The sequence below is a fragment of the Aptenodytes forsteri genome, unplaced genomic scaffold, assembly GCF_000699145.1.
Source record: "Aptenodytes forsteri isolate BGI_AS27 unplaced genomic scaffold, ASM69914v1 Scaffold256, whole genome shotgun sequence".
In the NCBI taxonomy this organism is placed as follows: Eukaryota; Metazoa; Chordata; class Aves; order Sphenisciformes; family Spheniscidae; genus Aptenodytes; species Aptenodytes forsteri.
Window position 1 is genome coordinate 3,916,350 of NW_008795021.1, and position 17,427 is coordinate 3,933,776.

Genomic DNA, 17,427 nt, shown 5'->3' on the forward strand with positions numbered 1-17,427 from the left:
ACAATAAATGCATGCCAGTAAGGTGCTAACTTCTCAAATGAAAATACTTTTCTTAAAGAAACTTTTAATCATTGATCATGATCATTTTCCCCTCTATTCAGTTGTAACCTTATGTTGTGGTTTAACCTCAGCTGGCAACTGAGCATCACACAGCTGCTTGCTCACTCCCCCAGCCCTGGTGGGATGGGGGAGAGGATTGGAAGAGTAAAAGTGAGAAGACTCGTAGGTTGAGATAAGAACAGATTAATAATTGAAATAAAATAGTAGTAATAATAAGAATATACAAAGCAAGTGATGCACGATGCAACTGCTTACCACCTGCCGACCAATGCCCAGCCAGTCCCTGAGCAGTGGTCCCCCTGGCCAGCTTTCCCCTGGTTTATATACTGAGCATGATGTCATATGGTATGGAATAACTAAAACATTGGTGTGTGATCAACATTATTCTCATCCTAAATCAAAACACAGCACTGTAGCAGCTACTAGGAAGAAAACTAACTCTATCCCAGCCGAAACCAGGATACCTTAACATGAGAAAAGACTTCTAATCATAGCCTTAATATAAAGTGTTGGTAATAAGAATTTTCTTTGAGTGTATTTGCACTGAACAGATGTACCTTGGCTTCTGGCCACAGCTGCTCAAGTGCATAGTTTATGATGGAAGCATAATTCAATGTCATTGTTCATAGTTCTCAAGCTATGAGACTCTTCAAGAATGTATACTTCTGACTTGTATCTAAAACTACTCAGTCTTCTGTGGAGATCCTTTTGTAGAACACCTGTTATGCTAAGTATGCTTTGCCATAACTTGTTACGCAAATTCCTTTGGATTTATTTTATGTTATATATTAACTTTCTCTTTAATACACAGCAGGTTAAAACTGCACTCAGATACACTCTGGGATTCATCACAGTTTGTGCAGTTCTTCTCTTAATTGGGTAAGTATTTGTATTGAATGTTAACAGGGGGTATGCTAAATACAACTCCAAACAGAACTTTGTTCTGTGCAAGATTAAAAAGGTAGATTATGGTACACTCAATCCATATAATGAATATTTAGCTTAATCTCTAATAGGGCTTAAATCCCTGAGAATTAGGCACCTGAAAAGTAAGAGTTTAACTGGAGGCTAAAACGGTTTTCTTAATTGTGGAGGTACTTGTGCTTCCAAGTTCTGCCTGTTTATTCAGCGTGAACGTCCATCAAGGACATAATGGCTATGACATTTACAACTGTATTGATATCTCAGTGAACAACAGGGAGTAACATATTTATGCTCTTCCTGTTTTCTGCCTCTATCAAATGACTTCATGGACATCCTAAAACAGCTTTTAGGAATATTAGTAGGTGTTACATGTTTAGTACTTGCCTAAATGGAAGCGTTCTGTGAAGGACATAAGTATAGTGTGGGGTTATACTTGACATAGTTGTGTCTTGTATGATAAAGGTTTTGCTGGCATTTGTTTGAAAGGCAGACATTACTGAAATGGGTACGTTGTTTGCAGCAAGTGCTGTTATTCTGAAACTCCAAGCAGTATTACAAATTCAATTTAAGATCACTATTAAGCATGACATGCACACCAATATTGAAAGTTTCTAATGTATGCTGTGTCATAAGCTCTTTAGCATTTTGACTGCAGCAATAAAGTTAGTAAAAATTTACAAAATGTATGCTAAAATGATCCATATTAAAGTACTGGAGTGTGAAGTAGAAACTAGAGTGAAATTAATGCTTCTAATGGTGTACCACCTTATTGGAATATTGTTTTAGGTTTGATAAACACTTAAGGTACATTAAGAAGTCTATTGTCCTTTCAATTAAAAGTAACATATATACTATTATGAGAGATTAAAGGAGTTTGAGTTAGCTTAATCATGGTCTAGAAATATTACTGAAGCTTCTGACAAAGGCTGTTTCTCTGGCTGTTGGCTCACATCATAGGCATATACATATGTACTGTATAATATATTCGGTTTAGAAAATGTTGCAGTATCTCTGCTAGGTGTCAGCTGAATCCTCAGTAGCTGTAAGCATGTTCGTTCCTCTCTTCCAGTAGATGGAAGTTGATTCTTGACTTCCTAATTGTTTTCTGTGCTCTTAGGCTTGTTCTTTAAAGCCTTCACAACTTGTAAATTACAGTGGCTTTGACATGCTGCTTGTAGGTAGTCTCAGGAAAAAAAATAACCTTATTGCTCTTGGAGGGTGGAAAAAAGGCAAGCAAGTTCTAAATATCCTAAGATGTTCTTCCATCTCATTTTTTCCCTGCATGTGGTCCACAGACAGCCAATTCATACTGGTGCTAAAATAAAGGGACTTGAGCTCAGTTAGTTTCCCCAGAGTCTCCTATTTTAACCCTTTTTAGCAAATAAACCTGCAGTTATTTGTGTTGCTGTATCTTGTAAGTAGAAATTTTGCCTAACTTTGTTCTAATACCTGTGTCTTTATTTTTGTCTGGATGCTATTTTACAGTAAGAATTACTACTAGAGGCAGATACAAGAACAAAAATATAAAGTCAGCAAGCATGCATCAACTTAAGTAAATGCTAGCCTTAATCTACCTCTTGCACAATCAAGAAGCTAAAAAACTAAAATCTTAACTTTTAAGAAAATACTTGTTTTTAAAATTTTAACTTTGTTTGCAGAGTACCAGTCTGGATGCTATTTTACAGTAAGAATTACTACTAGAGGCAGATACAAGAACAAAAATATAAAGTCAGCAAGCATGCATCAACTTAAGTAAATGCTAGCCTTAATCTACCTCTTGCACAATCAAGAAGCTAAAAAACTAAAATCTTAACTTTTAAGAAAATACTTGTTTTTAAAATTTTAACTTTGTTTGCAGAGTACCAGTTTGTTTTTGGTTTTGATGTGATGATTATAAGTGCACACAGTTTAGCACTAACCTTTGAAACACATGCTTATGTTCTGTACTTGAAGTTTGAGGCATACTCCTGGAAGATGCATATTTGTTATTCATTTGTTTATTAGGACTTGAGGCAGGGATCTAATTATGTACTCTTTCTCACAAAAGTCCAAAAGATCCTTGTGAGCATTCTTGATGGACTTTGGTTTGGGTTCTTGCATTCTTTACCTAGAAGTTTCCCTCCAAATCTGACTTCCTTGTGACTTGTAGGCGTTCGGTTTTATGTCTGGAAGCTATGGTTTCAGATTGGTATGGAGGTACTGGTTTTCCAGCTGTTACAAAATTAGCTGTTTTGTCCCTGGAGATGCTCAAGAGTTACTCTTATTGTTGGACTTTAGATGAGGAAACTGACACAGGAAGCTTTCGGCTAGGGGACTGTTCTACCTGACATTCTTCTGAGCACTCTTTGCTAGTCTCTGCTTATTGGAAGGTCAAAAATATTTAATGAACTTCTCTGCAGTTCAGTTCTCTGGGCCAGCTACAGAACAAGGAATGGAATGCAGCAGATGTGTTGTTACTTTAGTTGTAATAATGGAAGATAAACATGTCCCTTTAAACTTTAATTCATGATTGGTGTGAGAATCACTAATTGTTTTATAAATCCCACACTTCTAGAAGCTAGAATAAGAGAATTTGTCCCAATTGATGCTCAAAGTCTTTTTGCTCCTCTGCTCATGAGTCAAACCAGGATAGTAAATCGGATTAATGTATCTTTTAATAATGCTTGACTGTAGGGTCCTTACCTCTGTTAGGACTGGTAAATAGAAAATCACTTGTTTATTGACCTCAGACCTGACTCTGCACGCACTCGCACATGTACTCTGCTGATCTAAATACAGCATTTGAGGGGAATGTGAATAAAATGAAACATAACCTTCAGAATTTTTTAAACCTAATGTCATATAATTTTTCTTCAGGAATAAATGGATTTCTGTTTTCTTAACTTGGAAGGAGAATTCTTTTGATATTTGACTAATTAGGGTAAATGAGATGACTTTTTTGCTTTGTTACAGTGCTTTTGTTCCTTTGGATATTCCCAACAAGAAGAATTCCACAGAGTGGGAGAAAGTGAAGCTCCTGTTTGAAGAATTTGGAAGTAGTCGTAAGTTTGAGATTTGTTCTGAGCTTTGCATAACTTGCTACTAACTAATTTTGGCATAGTCATCATGACTGAACAAGAAAACTAACTTTCCTGGTGACAGCTTTCTAACTTGACTCTAACTGCTCACCTACACTAAATCTTTGCAATAAGATTGTTCTCCTTCTGTTCAGACAAAAAAAAATCAGAACAGTCTTTAAAGTACAGAGAAGAGACACTGGAAGTGACTGCTCTCAGTACAGTCCCCATTTGACAGCAAGGATTCCAATCTTATGACTTATGATATTAATGGTGGGGAGGGGAAAGTACTTTCTTCCATGGAGTCTTCACTTAGAACAGCTTTAAATGTTACTTGGATACCCTAAAATCAGTGAACTTCAGTATGGTGAGTGTGTAACTTGTATGACAGTTTTTGAGTGCTTACCCAATTAAATGTGATACTGCTGTTTGCTGTAAGAATGAGACTATTTCATAAGTGGCTTTGTCTATTTAGACAGGAAAATCCTATGGGTGTTATGATTTTTTTCCCCTTTGTTCTCCTAGTATTGACCTTTTCTAAAATTATTTTGTTTGCATTTGTTATACTTGTTTATGCTAGGGCTATAAAGAACTATTGTGAAGGCCAAACTCCATGAAGTTGTATTTCACCTTTAGCTTATGCAGTTCATGTATCTAGCCAGGATGTGTTTTAAGAGCAAAGGTGTGAAGAAAGTGTTTTATAGGTAAGGCTAAGACAGACTTGTCACTTTCCAAATGTATCCAGAAAAAGGTAACTAAAAGTTATCTAACAAACATAAATCCAAATGCATAAGTACTCTAATATTTGTGCCTCATTCTTGCTATGTATCAGAATATTGGCTTCTGTCTGAATGTTTTAGAAAATAATGCTACGAGCCTTGGTCAAGCTGTATTCTGCATTATTCTAGGAATTTTGTACTGACTAAAAATTCCCTGCAATGACACTTGCCAGCTCTGTTAGCACTTGGTGTATCCCTTCAAGGCCCATCAACTGTGTATGTCCAGCTTGCTTATGTATTCTCTAACCTGATCCTCTTCCACCAAGGGTACATCTTCCTTCCAGTGTTTCCTCCTGGTCTCTCAGGCCTGGGTTTCCTGAAGTCTGGTCTTGCTAATAAAGACTGAGGCAAAGAAGGCATTCGGTACCTCAGACTTTTCCGTGTCCTGTGTCACCAGGGTCTCTGCCCCACTCAGCAGCAGGCCCACATTTTGCCTCATTTTCCTCTTGCCACTTAAATACTTGAAGAAGCCCTTCTTGTTGCTGTTAACATCCTTGCAGTCTTTCATCATAGTACATGCTGTAAGCTGTGCTTGCAAGCATAGGAGATAGGGAGGACAAGTCTGTAGCTTTTTCATAATTTTGGCTGTCTGCTTGTTTATGTTTCTCTTGCTTCACAAAGATTCTAACTGACAGCACAGAATAAATGCTTCTTTAACTGTTTATACGGGTAGTGACAGTGGTTGAGCTGAGTTGTAAGCTAATTTTTCTAGGCTACCTTGATATGGCTGTCAATTAAATATTCAGCTCTGTACATGTCCTTGCTATGAAAGTGTAGTATAGCTAATGCTTATTTCTAGGAAGGTTTAATCATTAAGATGCTGGATTGGGATGTGGAAGTCTGGTTTTGATTTCTGACTCTACCAGCATTCTCTTGTGACTTTTAATTTCATAGGATAGTTCAGTCTGAAGAGACCTCAGGTCATCTAGTCCAACCTCCTGCACAAAGAATGAAGCTGTAAGGTCAGACCAGGTTGCTCAGGGCTTTATCAGCTAGCTCTTGAAAAACCCCTAAGGATGGAGACTCTTTCATCTCATGGTGCAAAAAAAAAATTCTCTTATCCAGTGTAGGTATACAGACTGTCACCCACTGTCTCACACTCAACTACTATGCACCACTGAAGAGGCTGGGCTCCACCTCTTTGATAAGCAGGCAGGCTATATTAGGTCTCTCCAAAGCTGTCTCTGTTCCAGGCTGAACAAGCCTGGCTCCTTCAAAGTCTCTGCACAGCATGTGCTCCAAACTCTGACCAACTTAGCTCTCCTGTTAACTTGCTCAGATTTATCAATCCTGCCTGTAGTGGGAGCATCAAAACTGGTTGCAGTATTCCCTATATGGTACCTTCCCTTAACAGGAGCATGCCCAACTATTGTTACAGCCCAGGATACTGTTGGACTTTGCTGCTGGGGCACACTGCTGGCTTACCTTCAGCTTGTGGTCTGCCAAGACCCCACAGGGTTTTTGTAGAGCTACTCCACAGCCAGCAAGTCCCCAGTCAGTATTGTTGCAAAAGGTTCTTTTGTGTTCCAGATGCTGGAGAAATGAGGACAAAATTCTTGCCTGTTGTCTTCACTTGTACCTGTTGTTCTGTTTTTATATTAACTTATCCTTTTCCTTTGTATTTCTGCAGTTAGCCCAAGAAATACAAAGATCTTAATTTTGGATGTTTGTTCTATGTCCATTCAGTTTGTAGTGGGATTATAAAAGGAATGCTAACTCATCCACTGAGGCAGAGCCTGATAATATACTTCTGGTACACAATTATCAATTTTTCAGCCAGTTAGTTTCTTAATGTTCCATAGAATATAGTTCAAACTTTTAAAATGGGTATTAAATACTGGTTTCTAATACATGTACAGGAGGATCATCAAATATGGTGTTTAAGTACATTGTATGATATGTTAGAAATTGGGTCACTTATGTGTGGGTTTTTTCCCCCTAAACTGCAGAACACGGGTAAAACTTTCACAAGTACTAAAGGGGGAATAGTGCTGGGTTTTTTCAGTTTTAAACATAGCTGTAGCATTTGAAACTTAAGAACATATTGCAGTTAGCTTTGGGAAAGTTGTTTTGGTATTATCTAGCAAACATAGCAAAGGAAAGATTTGAGCTGTGAAGTTGGGTTTGGTTGTGCTACTCTATTAGTTTTTGGCATTTCTGGAAGGAGGCCTGTAGCGTTGGTCAGAAGAAAGATGCAGCTTCTCGTAGAGGATAACTATAACAGGATTTCTCAGTTTGAATGCTTGACGCTATGTTCAGGAAAAAAGAAGGGAAACCAGCTAATGAATGGGAACTGGCTAGTAATTCTGCGCAAGTAGGAATAAAAGTTATTGTGCTCTAAATTCTTGAATTAACTAGAGGGGAGGGGAGTACATGGGGGAGAACACTAAATAGTAGCTTAGCTATTATGACTGGGTGCAAACATGAAACTGATTGCTTAAAATTAATTTCTGTAATAGCTACTATAAGTTTCCATGCTACTATTTAACTGAAAAAGCTTGCTATGTTTGTATTCTGTACAATGAGGTTAGGGACAGGGGTGTTGTGAGAAATTATGCAGGAAGATTCAGGGAGTTTGCATTTAGGGATGAGTTTGGTAATGCTTTTCTACTATCACTTTTCATTTCTAGAGTGATAGTAAGACTGCAGTAAATCTGTAGTCCCCTGACCTTTTTCCAGTTTGTATATCTAGATGTATGTGGTCTGAGTGAAGTTGAGGCCCACAGTCTGGCTTGTTTGGTTGTTTGAAGGATTCATGCTTGCCTGATTATCTGGATAGTGCTTTATTATGAGAAATCAAGTGATAACAAACAAAACAAAGATGAACCATTCAGTATGCATGTGTAAATTGTGAAAATTACCACAGTGCCCTGTGGAGGCCAGAAACAAGTCTTGAAGAGGCATTAGACAGCTGTGGGAGCAAGTTCATTAGTGGCTATTCAACCGTTTGACTGAATGCAACATCTGTGAACTTCTACAAAAGGTGAGGTGGCTGTCCTGCTTCTTGCAATATTGGAGGAGGATCTACTGCTGACAAAAAGCTGTGCTAGGTGGATTTTTCATCTGAGTTGTTACGGCTGGTAACTATGTCTCAATTTTTTTTCTTCATTCTAATGAACTTAAATATCTTCAGGAAACCAATTCAGGAAGAAATGTTCTTATACCTCTACTGAAGGAGTCTTCAACAGGCTTTTCTTTTTTTGCAGATGGCTTGACTGCTCTTTCATTTTCCATTAGTTCCTTGACTGTGATTGGAATGTTGGCAGCTATCACTTACACAGTAAGTTGTTATGCAAATGTTTCAGCTCTTTACATTAATGATACTTGTAGTTATCATGGGCTATACCTGTGTGGAAAACTGTCATCATGTTAAATAGCTTCAACAGTGTCTTCTAGCTCTGGATTTTCATGGTTTGAAACACTACTTCTAAGTTCTTGGAATGAGAGGAATAACTCTTTTACTGCAAGTTTAAGAACCAATGTTTCAGTACTCGAGCACAGATCAGACTTAATTTCAATGAGTTTCTGCAAGGGGAGGTCGCATTATTCCTTATGGCTTGTAACACATTCACTGGCTCCTCCTGTTTTCTAAGCCTCTGTCTCTTTCTCTATCCAGCAGTGGAGAACTAAATATTGCTTTTTAATTGAACTATGGCATTACCTAGACTGACCAGACCAAGTCTATAATAATGAATATAACCTTTACTCCAACTTTTCTATGCTGATGTTTTTATCTCTACGGAGCTTTACAATGAAGTCTGGCAGAATAACTTGATTTGTAAAGAAGTATGCAAAATGTTCTCGACCATAACTGTCTCTTTTTGTAAAAGGCTGTTCTTCATTCATTAAATGAAAAAGCAATGTCTTTAACAAAGCATTGCTTCACGGGTCTGTATTTCTAGAATTTGAGTAAGGGTAAATATCTGTGCATGTCAGGATTCAGTTTTAAGTATGAAGAATCTGCAGCATCTTCTGTGAATGTGTGCCTTAAATCAAGCATAGCTAAAAAGGTAAAAGCAAATAGAGTTTGAAACTACTTAGAGGCTTGTTTTCTAAAGCCTTGGGAATATTCTTGTTAGTACTAGGCATGCAACTAAACTACTGCAGTTCTCTCTGTAGCTTAGGAGGATTTGAAGTGTTCATTCTGTAACTGATTGTAAATCATATGGTTAAGGCTATGTTAGTTCAACTGCTTGACTCTTGCTTTTATGCGCAAAGGAAAGGAACCATTTTAACTTACGAGCTTTGGCCAACATTTGATGTTATGTGGTCACTTGCTTTTCCAATCTGTTCTATTTCTTCAGTCACTGAATAATCAGCCTGTTTGTAATGCTACATGTATTAACTTGTCATCAAGGTAAAATTTTGCAACAAAGAAGAAGCTTTAAAGCTTAAGATAACTGCCGACAAAGCTTTAAAACTTTTTAGAAGTCATTGTTTTCCTGATAGATTTTAATCTTTAAGTTCATGTCCTTGCTAAAATAACTCTCTTCCATTGCAGCCTGGCTCTAACACAGTGAAGTTGTTCCCATGTAGCTTTGCTAGTGAATTCTAAGTGGCTCCATAACAATTCTAAGTGGCTCCATAACAAGAGCTCATGCAATAAGTTATTTTGAAGTATTGCTAGCCAAGGAGATGCTTTGTGGTAGCTTGTTGTTAGGCAAAGGATAAATGGAAAATTATTGTAGAACAAGGATATAAGAAAGAGGGAAGAGTGTTACTGGGTAGGGGGTAAAGTACCTGCTAAATACTACCTTTAGACTCTTAAATCTAAATTGAGTAACAAACATAGCTAACTTTCTGTCTCTAGTGACTAGTGACTTCAGCTGGTGTATGGGAGGCAATTCAATACAGGTTCTTAGATGTAAGTGTCAGAACACTGACAGCTCTGTGGTCATCAGGCTCTGTGCAGTAGGTAGGAGAGCAATTTGGTGGATCAGCTAGTAGGTATCTCAGGTGAGCTGAATTGCTCTCAGCCCTATTGACTAAGTGCTTTAACTTGACCTGAATTGTAAATTTTATTACTCTAAGCTTTTTCTGACTGACATGGGTCACTAAATCATACAGGCTATATTGCTGACATCTAGATCATGTACTGGTCAAAAAAGATTCAGATCTTTGCTTATCCTGTAATATGTCAGCTTTTAAATTTGTTTCGCTTAATTATGGAAGGAAAGATTAATCTCTTGTTCAATTACACTACTGCAGAGCACATGCAGTGTTTTTAACCTCCATGAGACTAACATTGAGAACAAACTAGTAGTTAGCTGGAAGAATATCTTCAGTGTTGTTTTTTTTCCAAACAGTTACCCAAGTATGGCTTTTATAACTGTTAGTAAACACCTGTAAGCATCTACAATGCAAGACTTTTATTTTGCACAAATTTATTGCTGACTGAAATGTAAATGTTTAAAAAAGTAGCATTTGAAAGGTGGGGTTTTTTTAATTTATTGCTAATATTCCCTACTTCTGATGTTATTTCCCTATTTATTTTTGAGTACAGATTGGTTGTAGGCACCATTCAGCTAAGTATCACAGTATGCTTCTGTCCTCAAAGCTAGCTGAACCTGGAAATATGTGACTTCCATTTAATGTTCAATAACTTCTGTGTGCTGTGTTGTCTGTCTGGTTTCTCAGATGGAGACAATACCTCTGTCCTCAATGTTGTTGCGTTAGTCTTACTTAAATATTTACTGTATTCAAGATTTTTACAAATACTGGGTGGTAAATGAGGTGAAACATTAAGCATGAGAACTAAAATAGTCTTCTCAGAATGCCTTAATTGCTAAGATTTTAGGCTAATTTGTTGCTTTGAAAACTTCAACCGAGCTGTCCATGCAAATGCCTGGAGCATGGAATTACTATTTACTTTGGTTTTAACTGCTATATTTGATCTGTCTGAAAATATCCCTTCTGTTTTACAGTAGGTGTTAAGCAGGGTGGGAGAAATGGAGGAGCTATTTCATGGAAGTTTTAGGGATGAGCTCACACAGGAGGTGGTTCTTGTCCACCTCTGATATCAGAGTGTTTTTGTCATTGTTTGCAGGTGATCATAGAGTCTTATGCTGAAACAGTGAGCTGGCTTTGATATGTGGGTGAACTGAGGTACAAATGTGTCAAGAACAGTGAAAACCACTTATTAGAAGGTCTGTGTTCTCAAAGTTAGAGCAGGAATAGATTTTTTTTTTTAATGCTCTAGTGCTTTCATAACACTTTGCCCACTGCCAGTGGTGGTCAGGCTTCCATGTGTAAGCAATTTCTACCTCTAACAGCATGAACAGTGCTGTTCTCATGGTCTGAAGAGTGAATTGCAAGTATGACCTTGACAGCATGTGGATGCCATGTACCTGCATTCCAGTTTATATTGTGGGCTGGGCTTTTCCCAGTGGTATGACTTAATGCAAAAGTTACTTCAGTAGTGAAAAGTTCTTGGGCTGCCACACTTCCCTAAACCTCAGGGAGAGGTTGGCCCAGAGTATAGCCTCTCAGTTTCTACCAGTCTGGATTACTCGACTCCCTCCACTTGGGAGGAGGAGAAGCATGATTCTGGAAGGAGTAACTGTTTTTCTCTTAACTTCCCTCTTTGTGTTGTGGATTTTTTTTTGCTGTGTTAGTCTTGTATAAAAAGAAAAAATCACCTCTAAATAAGATTAATGCACTAGTGCACAAGAAAGTCTGTGAGGCATTGTCTGAAACACTTGCCTCTGACTTTAGACATCTGACAAGTAGTTAGGCTCCTGTATTTTTCAGCCAACCTTCTGCATGCCTATCAAATTGTTTGTCCCAGTTTCTAAAGGTGGGAGGCCTTTGTGCTTAGTCATCAAACCACTGTTTGATAATTGGTGGTAGATTTTTTTTAAGCACAAAAAGAGAATACCTTTATATAAGGGTGAACACAAGAACAAAGATGCCTACTTCAAAATTTTCCACAAATGCTTAGCAGATGATTGGAAAAAAGGGTAGAGAGAATAGATGGGGACACAGTGTGTGGTATCTGAGTTCCCTTGTCTCTGAACAGAGGTGATCTCAGATCTTTGGTTTATACTAGTTAAGAATTTAGGATTTGTAGTACAGACATAACTGAATTTTTTTGATGTTCCCCTGACTTCTGAATATCCTCAGTCTGTTCCATTGCCAGTGTTGCAATTGTATTGTTAAAGGGAAGCTAAGAACAGGTGTATCTGGTCTTCTGTATACTTGCATTCACCTTTTTACTCTAAAGAAAAAATCTATTCTAAATGAACATCTAATGAAGGTTGTGTTGTAATAAGTGATATGTTAGCAAATACTTTCATACCTAATTAAGAATGGTTTTACATTGAATGCCTACTACTTTAACACAAAATACTAAAAGTAAATAGGAATGCTGTGCCTGCATTGACTGCAGTTGACTGATTTAATCTTAAAATGTTATTTGTGGAAGAGTATCGTGAAACAGATGAATCAAGTGATTCGATTTAAGTTGCTTGGAGTACAACTTATCCGTTCTACAATTAGTCAAACGTATGTTAACAGTGCTGCTTTGTGTAGCCTTCAGTGTGAACAATTAGATTATGACTGTTCTAAAATTGCACTTCTGCATTGTGGTAATATACAATACTGTGAGAAGTTGGGGAAAAGAAGCTTTGGCACTGGCAGCAGGCAGCCTTGAATTTGAGTAGGTACCGAGAGCAAAAGCTTGCTTCTGCATGTGTATGATCCTAGGCTTTTTCTATGAAAGCATATTCTCCTGCTTCTACAGGAGGAAGGATGCAGGGGGGCTGTGTTCTTTAGGCTGTAAATGGCTACAGTTTAAATTATGGAACTAACAAATTTAACCTGATGACTAATCTAGTTAAAATCTATTTCTTAAGGAGTACTATCAGCATCGATCCAGTGTTCTGAGCCTCTCTTAAGGCCCAGGTTGATTTAATGTATTACTCTGAAGTACATGGTGAGCTATTCACGCAACAAAGAACAGACTTCTTATCAGATGACACAATACTGTAATATTTGGTTTGGGGTTGGGGGGGGGGGGGGGGGAGGGGAGGGAGAAGGTGGTGGGGGGGGGGGCGTGCTGGACCAGAGTTGCTGACAACTGAGGACTTGTGTTACTGAGTATGATAGAAAGGTAAATAACACTACAGTTTGATGTGGTTGTCATTATATTAGCTTGCTGGTTTTCATTTTCTATGGCTTCAAACATCAAAATCGGTTCACTAAATTTGACTTAGTGATACATACAGAGAAGAGCTGTTCTTGTAGTTTGAGGGGAAAAATGCAGAATTTCTCTGGGTTGTGAGCTTCTCCCCAGCTTCTGAATGGGGTAGCATGAAATACACTGTTGAAGCCAAAGATGCTAAAGAAATAAAACATATTTGGTATGAAGAATTCCTGAGTTCCTCAATTTCTGTGAAATACTAGTTATGAATTTGGGGAGGGATTAGTAATACATACTGAACCTGAAAGCATCTCATCCCTGGAGGTAAATCACTGGGAGGGTACTAACATTACCAACTTAAGGAGTTAATGTAAAAGTTGCTTCTCCCAGGGAAGTTCAGGGCTTCCTCAAAACTACTTTCAGTGATGACTTAATACAGAAGATGGTGTATGTTTTTGCAGATGCTCTTGGTTAAAAGCAAGAGTTATTGTAAGAATTAGATTTGAATTCAAGTTTTATGCTTGCTATGAAATATCTTCAGCAGTCAGCTCATAATTGAATAAAAGGGCAAATTAAATGTTTTTTGTATTTTTTTAACACTGTCATTCAAATGAGAATAGAAATGAGATGCAAGGAAGATGATGGAGGAGTAAAAGGAGTGTTTAGAGAGGATCTTAACTCCACAAATAAAATCAGTTGGCTTGTTCCGTTTAGTTTCCCATGAGATGACATTTGGGACAGTCCTACAGAATGTGGCAACTGTGGCTTCTCTGGACCTGTAACAGTGTCTGGCTGTGGGCTGTGTGGTTCTTGAGTCTGAACCTTTTTCAGTAGTGTTAGCCTTCTATAGGAAAAATAGAGCTTCTCTAACACTTGATTGCAAAGGGAGATGAAAGGTGTCTAGCATGAGGCTAAACATCTTGAAGATAAGCTAGAGCAGACATCTTAGTTCTATTTGACAAGTCTCCCGCCTTATTAAAAAGTCTGTAACAGTAAATTCTTAAATTGCCTTTTACATTTGCCCTATAAACTCCTGTTCTGTTAGCTTTGTTTCTGTGTTTTTACTATAGCCAGTACATGAGTGGTTTTTCTTCCTAAGGTACTTGTTTTATTAGGAGGTGGACACGGAACTGAATTGTCTAAATTTTTCAAAAACTTACGGATGTAACTAACTTACAGATTAGGACCAAAAAATAAAAATCAATTAGATGTGCGGTAAAGCAGAATACTGTTGTTTTAACAGCATGATTTGTTTGAAATTGGATATCACAATAGTTATATAAGTGAGTACTGTTTCTATATCTTATTCGTATTGCTACAGTACCATTTTTTAAAAAGTAAATCAAAATTCTGAAAGCAAGTTTATGGAAAGATATGCATAGCACTTAACTCCTGAAGCTTCACAAGTTGTGTTCTGAAGAATCCTTTTGAGCTAAACTGTTTTCAGAGTAACGCTTCCCACTTCAGCCTTCAGCTCTTGACACACTACTATACTGTTATAACATGCTAACATCGCTTATCAGTGATACGCGTTTTCCAAATTCCCATTGGGAAACTAAACCTAGCCTACATTGAGGGTCTCCCATAAGATCCTCAGAGAAGCATATGAAATGTGGGCTGGATGAGCAGACAGCATCCAATGTGAGGGTGACTGATCACTGGCACAGGTTGCTCAGATTGTGGAGTCTCCCTCCTTGGAGATATTCAAGAGCCATGTGGACACAGTCCTGGGCAAGCAGCTCTAGGTGACCCTGCTTGAGCAGATGTGTTGGACCAGGTGACCTCCAGAGGTCTCTTCCAACCTCAGGGGTTCTGCAGTCTGTCTACTATGTGGACCTGCAGGATTTAGCAGTGGTACCGATGGGTTGCAGTTACTGTGTTGTACTTCATGTGAGATGTCCTCTCTGTTTAAGCTTGGCTCTAGCCTATGAAAAGCTTTAGGGGACAGTGATCAACAACAAGATTTGTTCTTTATTGGATTAATTTAATTCCACAATATTGGTTTTATTGTTATAACTTCATTTAACTCATGTTGGACAACTTTTTGTTCCATCACAGCTGTTGTTTTGTGAGAAAATGATTTATTAGAGATTCTTACTATTATTTATTCACCTCAGTACAACAAATGTTCAAAAAAGTGCAGTGGACACTTTGTTGAAAAACAGTGTACAATATCTTCAGATGAGTAGGTAGTTCCATGTTTTAGTAACTATTGCAAGACTATTCTATGTCAGATGATAGTAATAACTTTTAAATAGTTTGATAGGTGGCAATTTTCAGAAGCTCCTTGTGTAAGTGGAGGGGAGAATATGCCTGTTCTGGGGGAAAAAAAACCAACCCAAACATTTAATACTTCGTCTTAATCTAAGCAATACAAATTACTTTTTCCATCATTTTATAACTTTAAAAACTTGGTTATACAAGAAGCAAACTTGCATGCTTCTGCAAATGGATGTAAAAATATAAAAGTATTTTTTAGCTGTGGAAGCAGCAGTTATGTTTCTTATGACTAACTTTGAGCTGATCCTTATTAGCATGGTCTTCTAGAATATAATACTAAAACTCACACTTCATGTTGCGTTTCCTTGCTGAATACACTGAAGAATAGTCTTTGCTTGACATTAATTGACACTTTGGAAGACTGGGAAGTGGGGAGAAAGATACAACTAGGGAAGATGTGTATTCTAAATACTTAACTTTTTAAGGGGAAATAATAAAATAGTGGTTTTATCAAAAGTGTACATGAAGTCTATGGAAGTTCACGATAGATACATTAATATCACTGACCAGAGTATAACATAGATGTTACTTCTCAAGTACATACAACGTTTAAATGAGTAACACTGCTTAAACTTATTTCTTGGTATGGCTCAATTTTGAACATAATCTTGAATTGGTAGTTGGTTTTCTGTTTTAAAGCTTTAATAACACAAAGTCTACTTTTCTGGTGTTATGTAATGCATAATACTGAAGTACAGCACTTGATATTTAAAATGGTTTTGTAAGAAATGTGAACAAGTGATCCTCAGTGGGACTCTACAAATCCATGACCTTGATGATTTCTACTGACAGCTTTCCATGTCTATAAACATGGAATATAACAAGAAAATGATAAATTAGGACTGCAGTGCTTTGTTTGAAACAGTTTCACAGATGATGTAGTTTACATCTATTCTTTCATTAGTGTGTTTTGCATTGAAATGGTTTTACATTGCCTTAGGTATTAATACAATAGTTGTTGTCAGCTCCAGATTGCTATTTGAATTCAAGGCAGAATAACGTATTACTCACACAGTGATAGGCAGATTAATTTTTGAGTGATCTTGTGCATCTCATTTAGCATGCCCTTGAAGGATGATTATAATTGGTTCTGTAATTTTTCCAAAACATTTAATAAGTATTACTTGATTTCTTATGAAATTGTAAAGTGATCCTTTTTCCTCCATCCTGAAAGAGATGTTACAAAGCTCAGTTTGTCTACTGACAAATTTAATGACCTTTTCACATCTAATTTTTGTCCAGAGTATGATTTATTTTTCTTGCAGTTGACTTATTTTTATTAACAGCCAAAAAGCTTAAAACCTTTTATAATCTGTCTAACCTTAAAAGCACTCGTTTAGTACTGATTTTCTTTTAAGTAGACATCAGTTATTGAGAAATCCAGAAGTTAGTAGCATTCATCGTCATTACCACTTAATCACTTCAATGTCAATTCTTAAATGTTAAGAAATGTAGTTATTTGATTATGTTGACTTCTCCATGAAGCAGTAAATAACTGAAATAGTAAACCAGTTTGAGTGTTCTTTGTTTTAACAGCCTGATTCCTACTACAGTCTTGGAGAACTGTAGATATTAAACTGCTGGATTAATGATACTTTTGTACTTTTGAGATTTTAGAGTTGCAACTTAAAAGGAGGTTAATCTTTTGGTTGTTAATGCTATTCTAAGCCTGATGGAGCAATGTAGAAGATGGTAACTGGGCAAAATAGTTATGTTCAGTATTACAACTGGGAGTTAACTTTTGACAGATGATCTGTCCAGCAACCACAAGTTCACTGTGTGTAGTAGAACAACTGTAGTGTGGAGGCTGTTGTACTTGGTTTCTGCATCTTGCAAAACTTGACTGCATATTTTTGTTCTTCTAAACATTGACAAATAAGTGAGACAATCTTTGAATCTGTATGGTGGAGAGAAAACATTAACATGAAAAATGAAGGTGAATGTGTAGCAAGATACTGTAATGATGAATGTTAGAAATGGATAAACAAATACTCAATGCACTGTTCATGTTATGTACAACAGATCATGCAAGAAATGCTGTACTGAACATACCAGTTCAGTTTGGTCAGTCTGTTCCACACTTAGATTTTTTTTACAGCAATGTTATTCACAAATTTATGTGCCCTTATAGCAACTGAAGAATGGATACTAAAACTTCCTGTGAATTTCCCATGAAAGACCTGAGATT

General features: G+C 37.2%; 1 protein-coding gene across 1 annotated transcript in view; it reads left to right on the forward strand.

The window, feature by feature from the left end:
- LMBRD1 (LMBR1 domain containing 1) overlaps positions 1-17,427 on the forward strand; it is an 88,030-nt gene that overhangs the window by 21,140 nt on the left and 49,463 nt on the right. Inside the window, exons 6-8 of the mRNA XM_009275804.2 lie at positions 872-939; positions 3,937-4,025; positions 8,026-8,099. Coding sequence (XP_009274079.1) covers positions 872-939; positions 3,937-4,025; positions 8,026-8,099 — 231 coding nt within the window. The remainder of the gene's footprint in view (positions 1-871; positions 940-3,936; positions 4,026-8,025; positions 8,100-17,427) is intronic.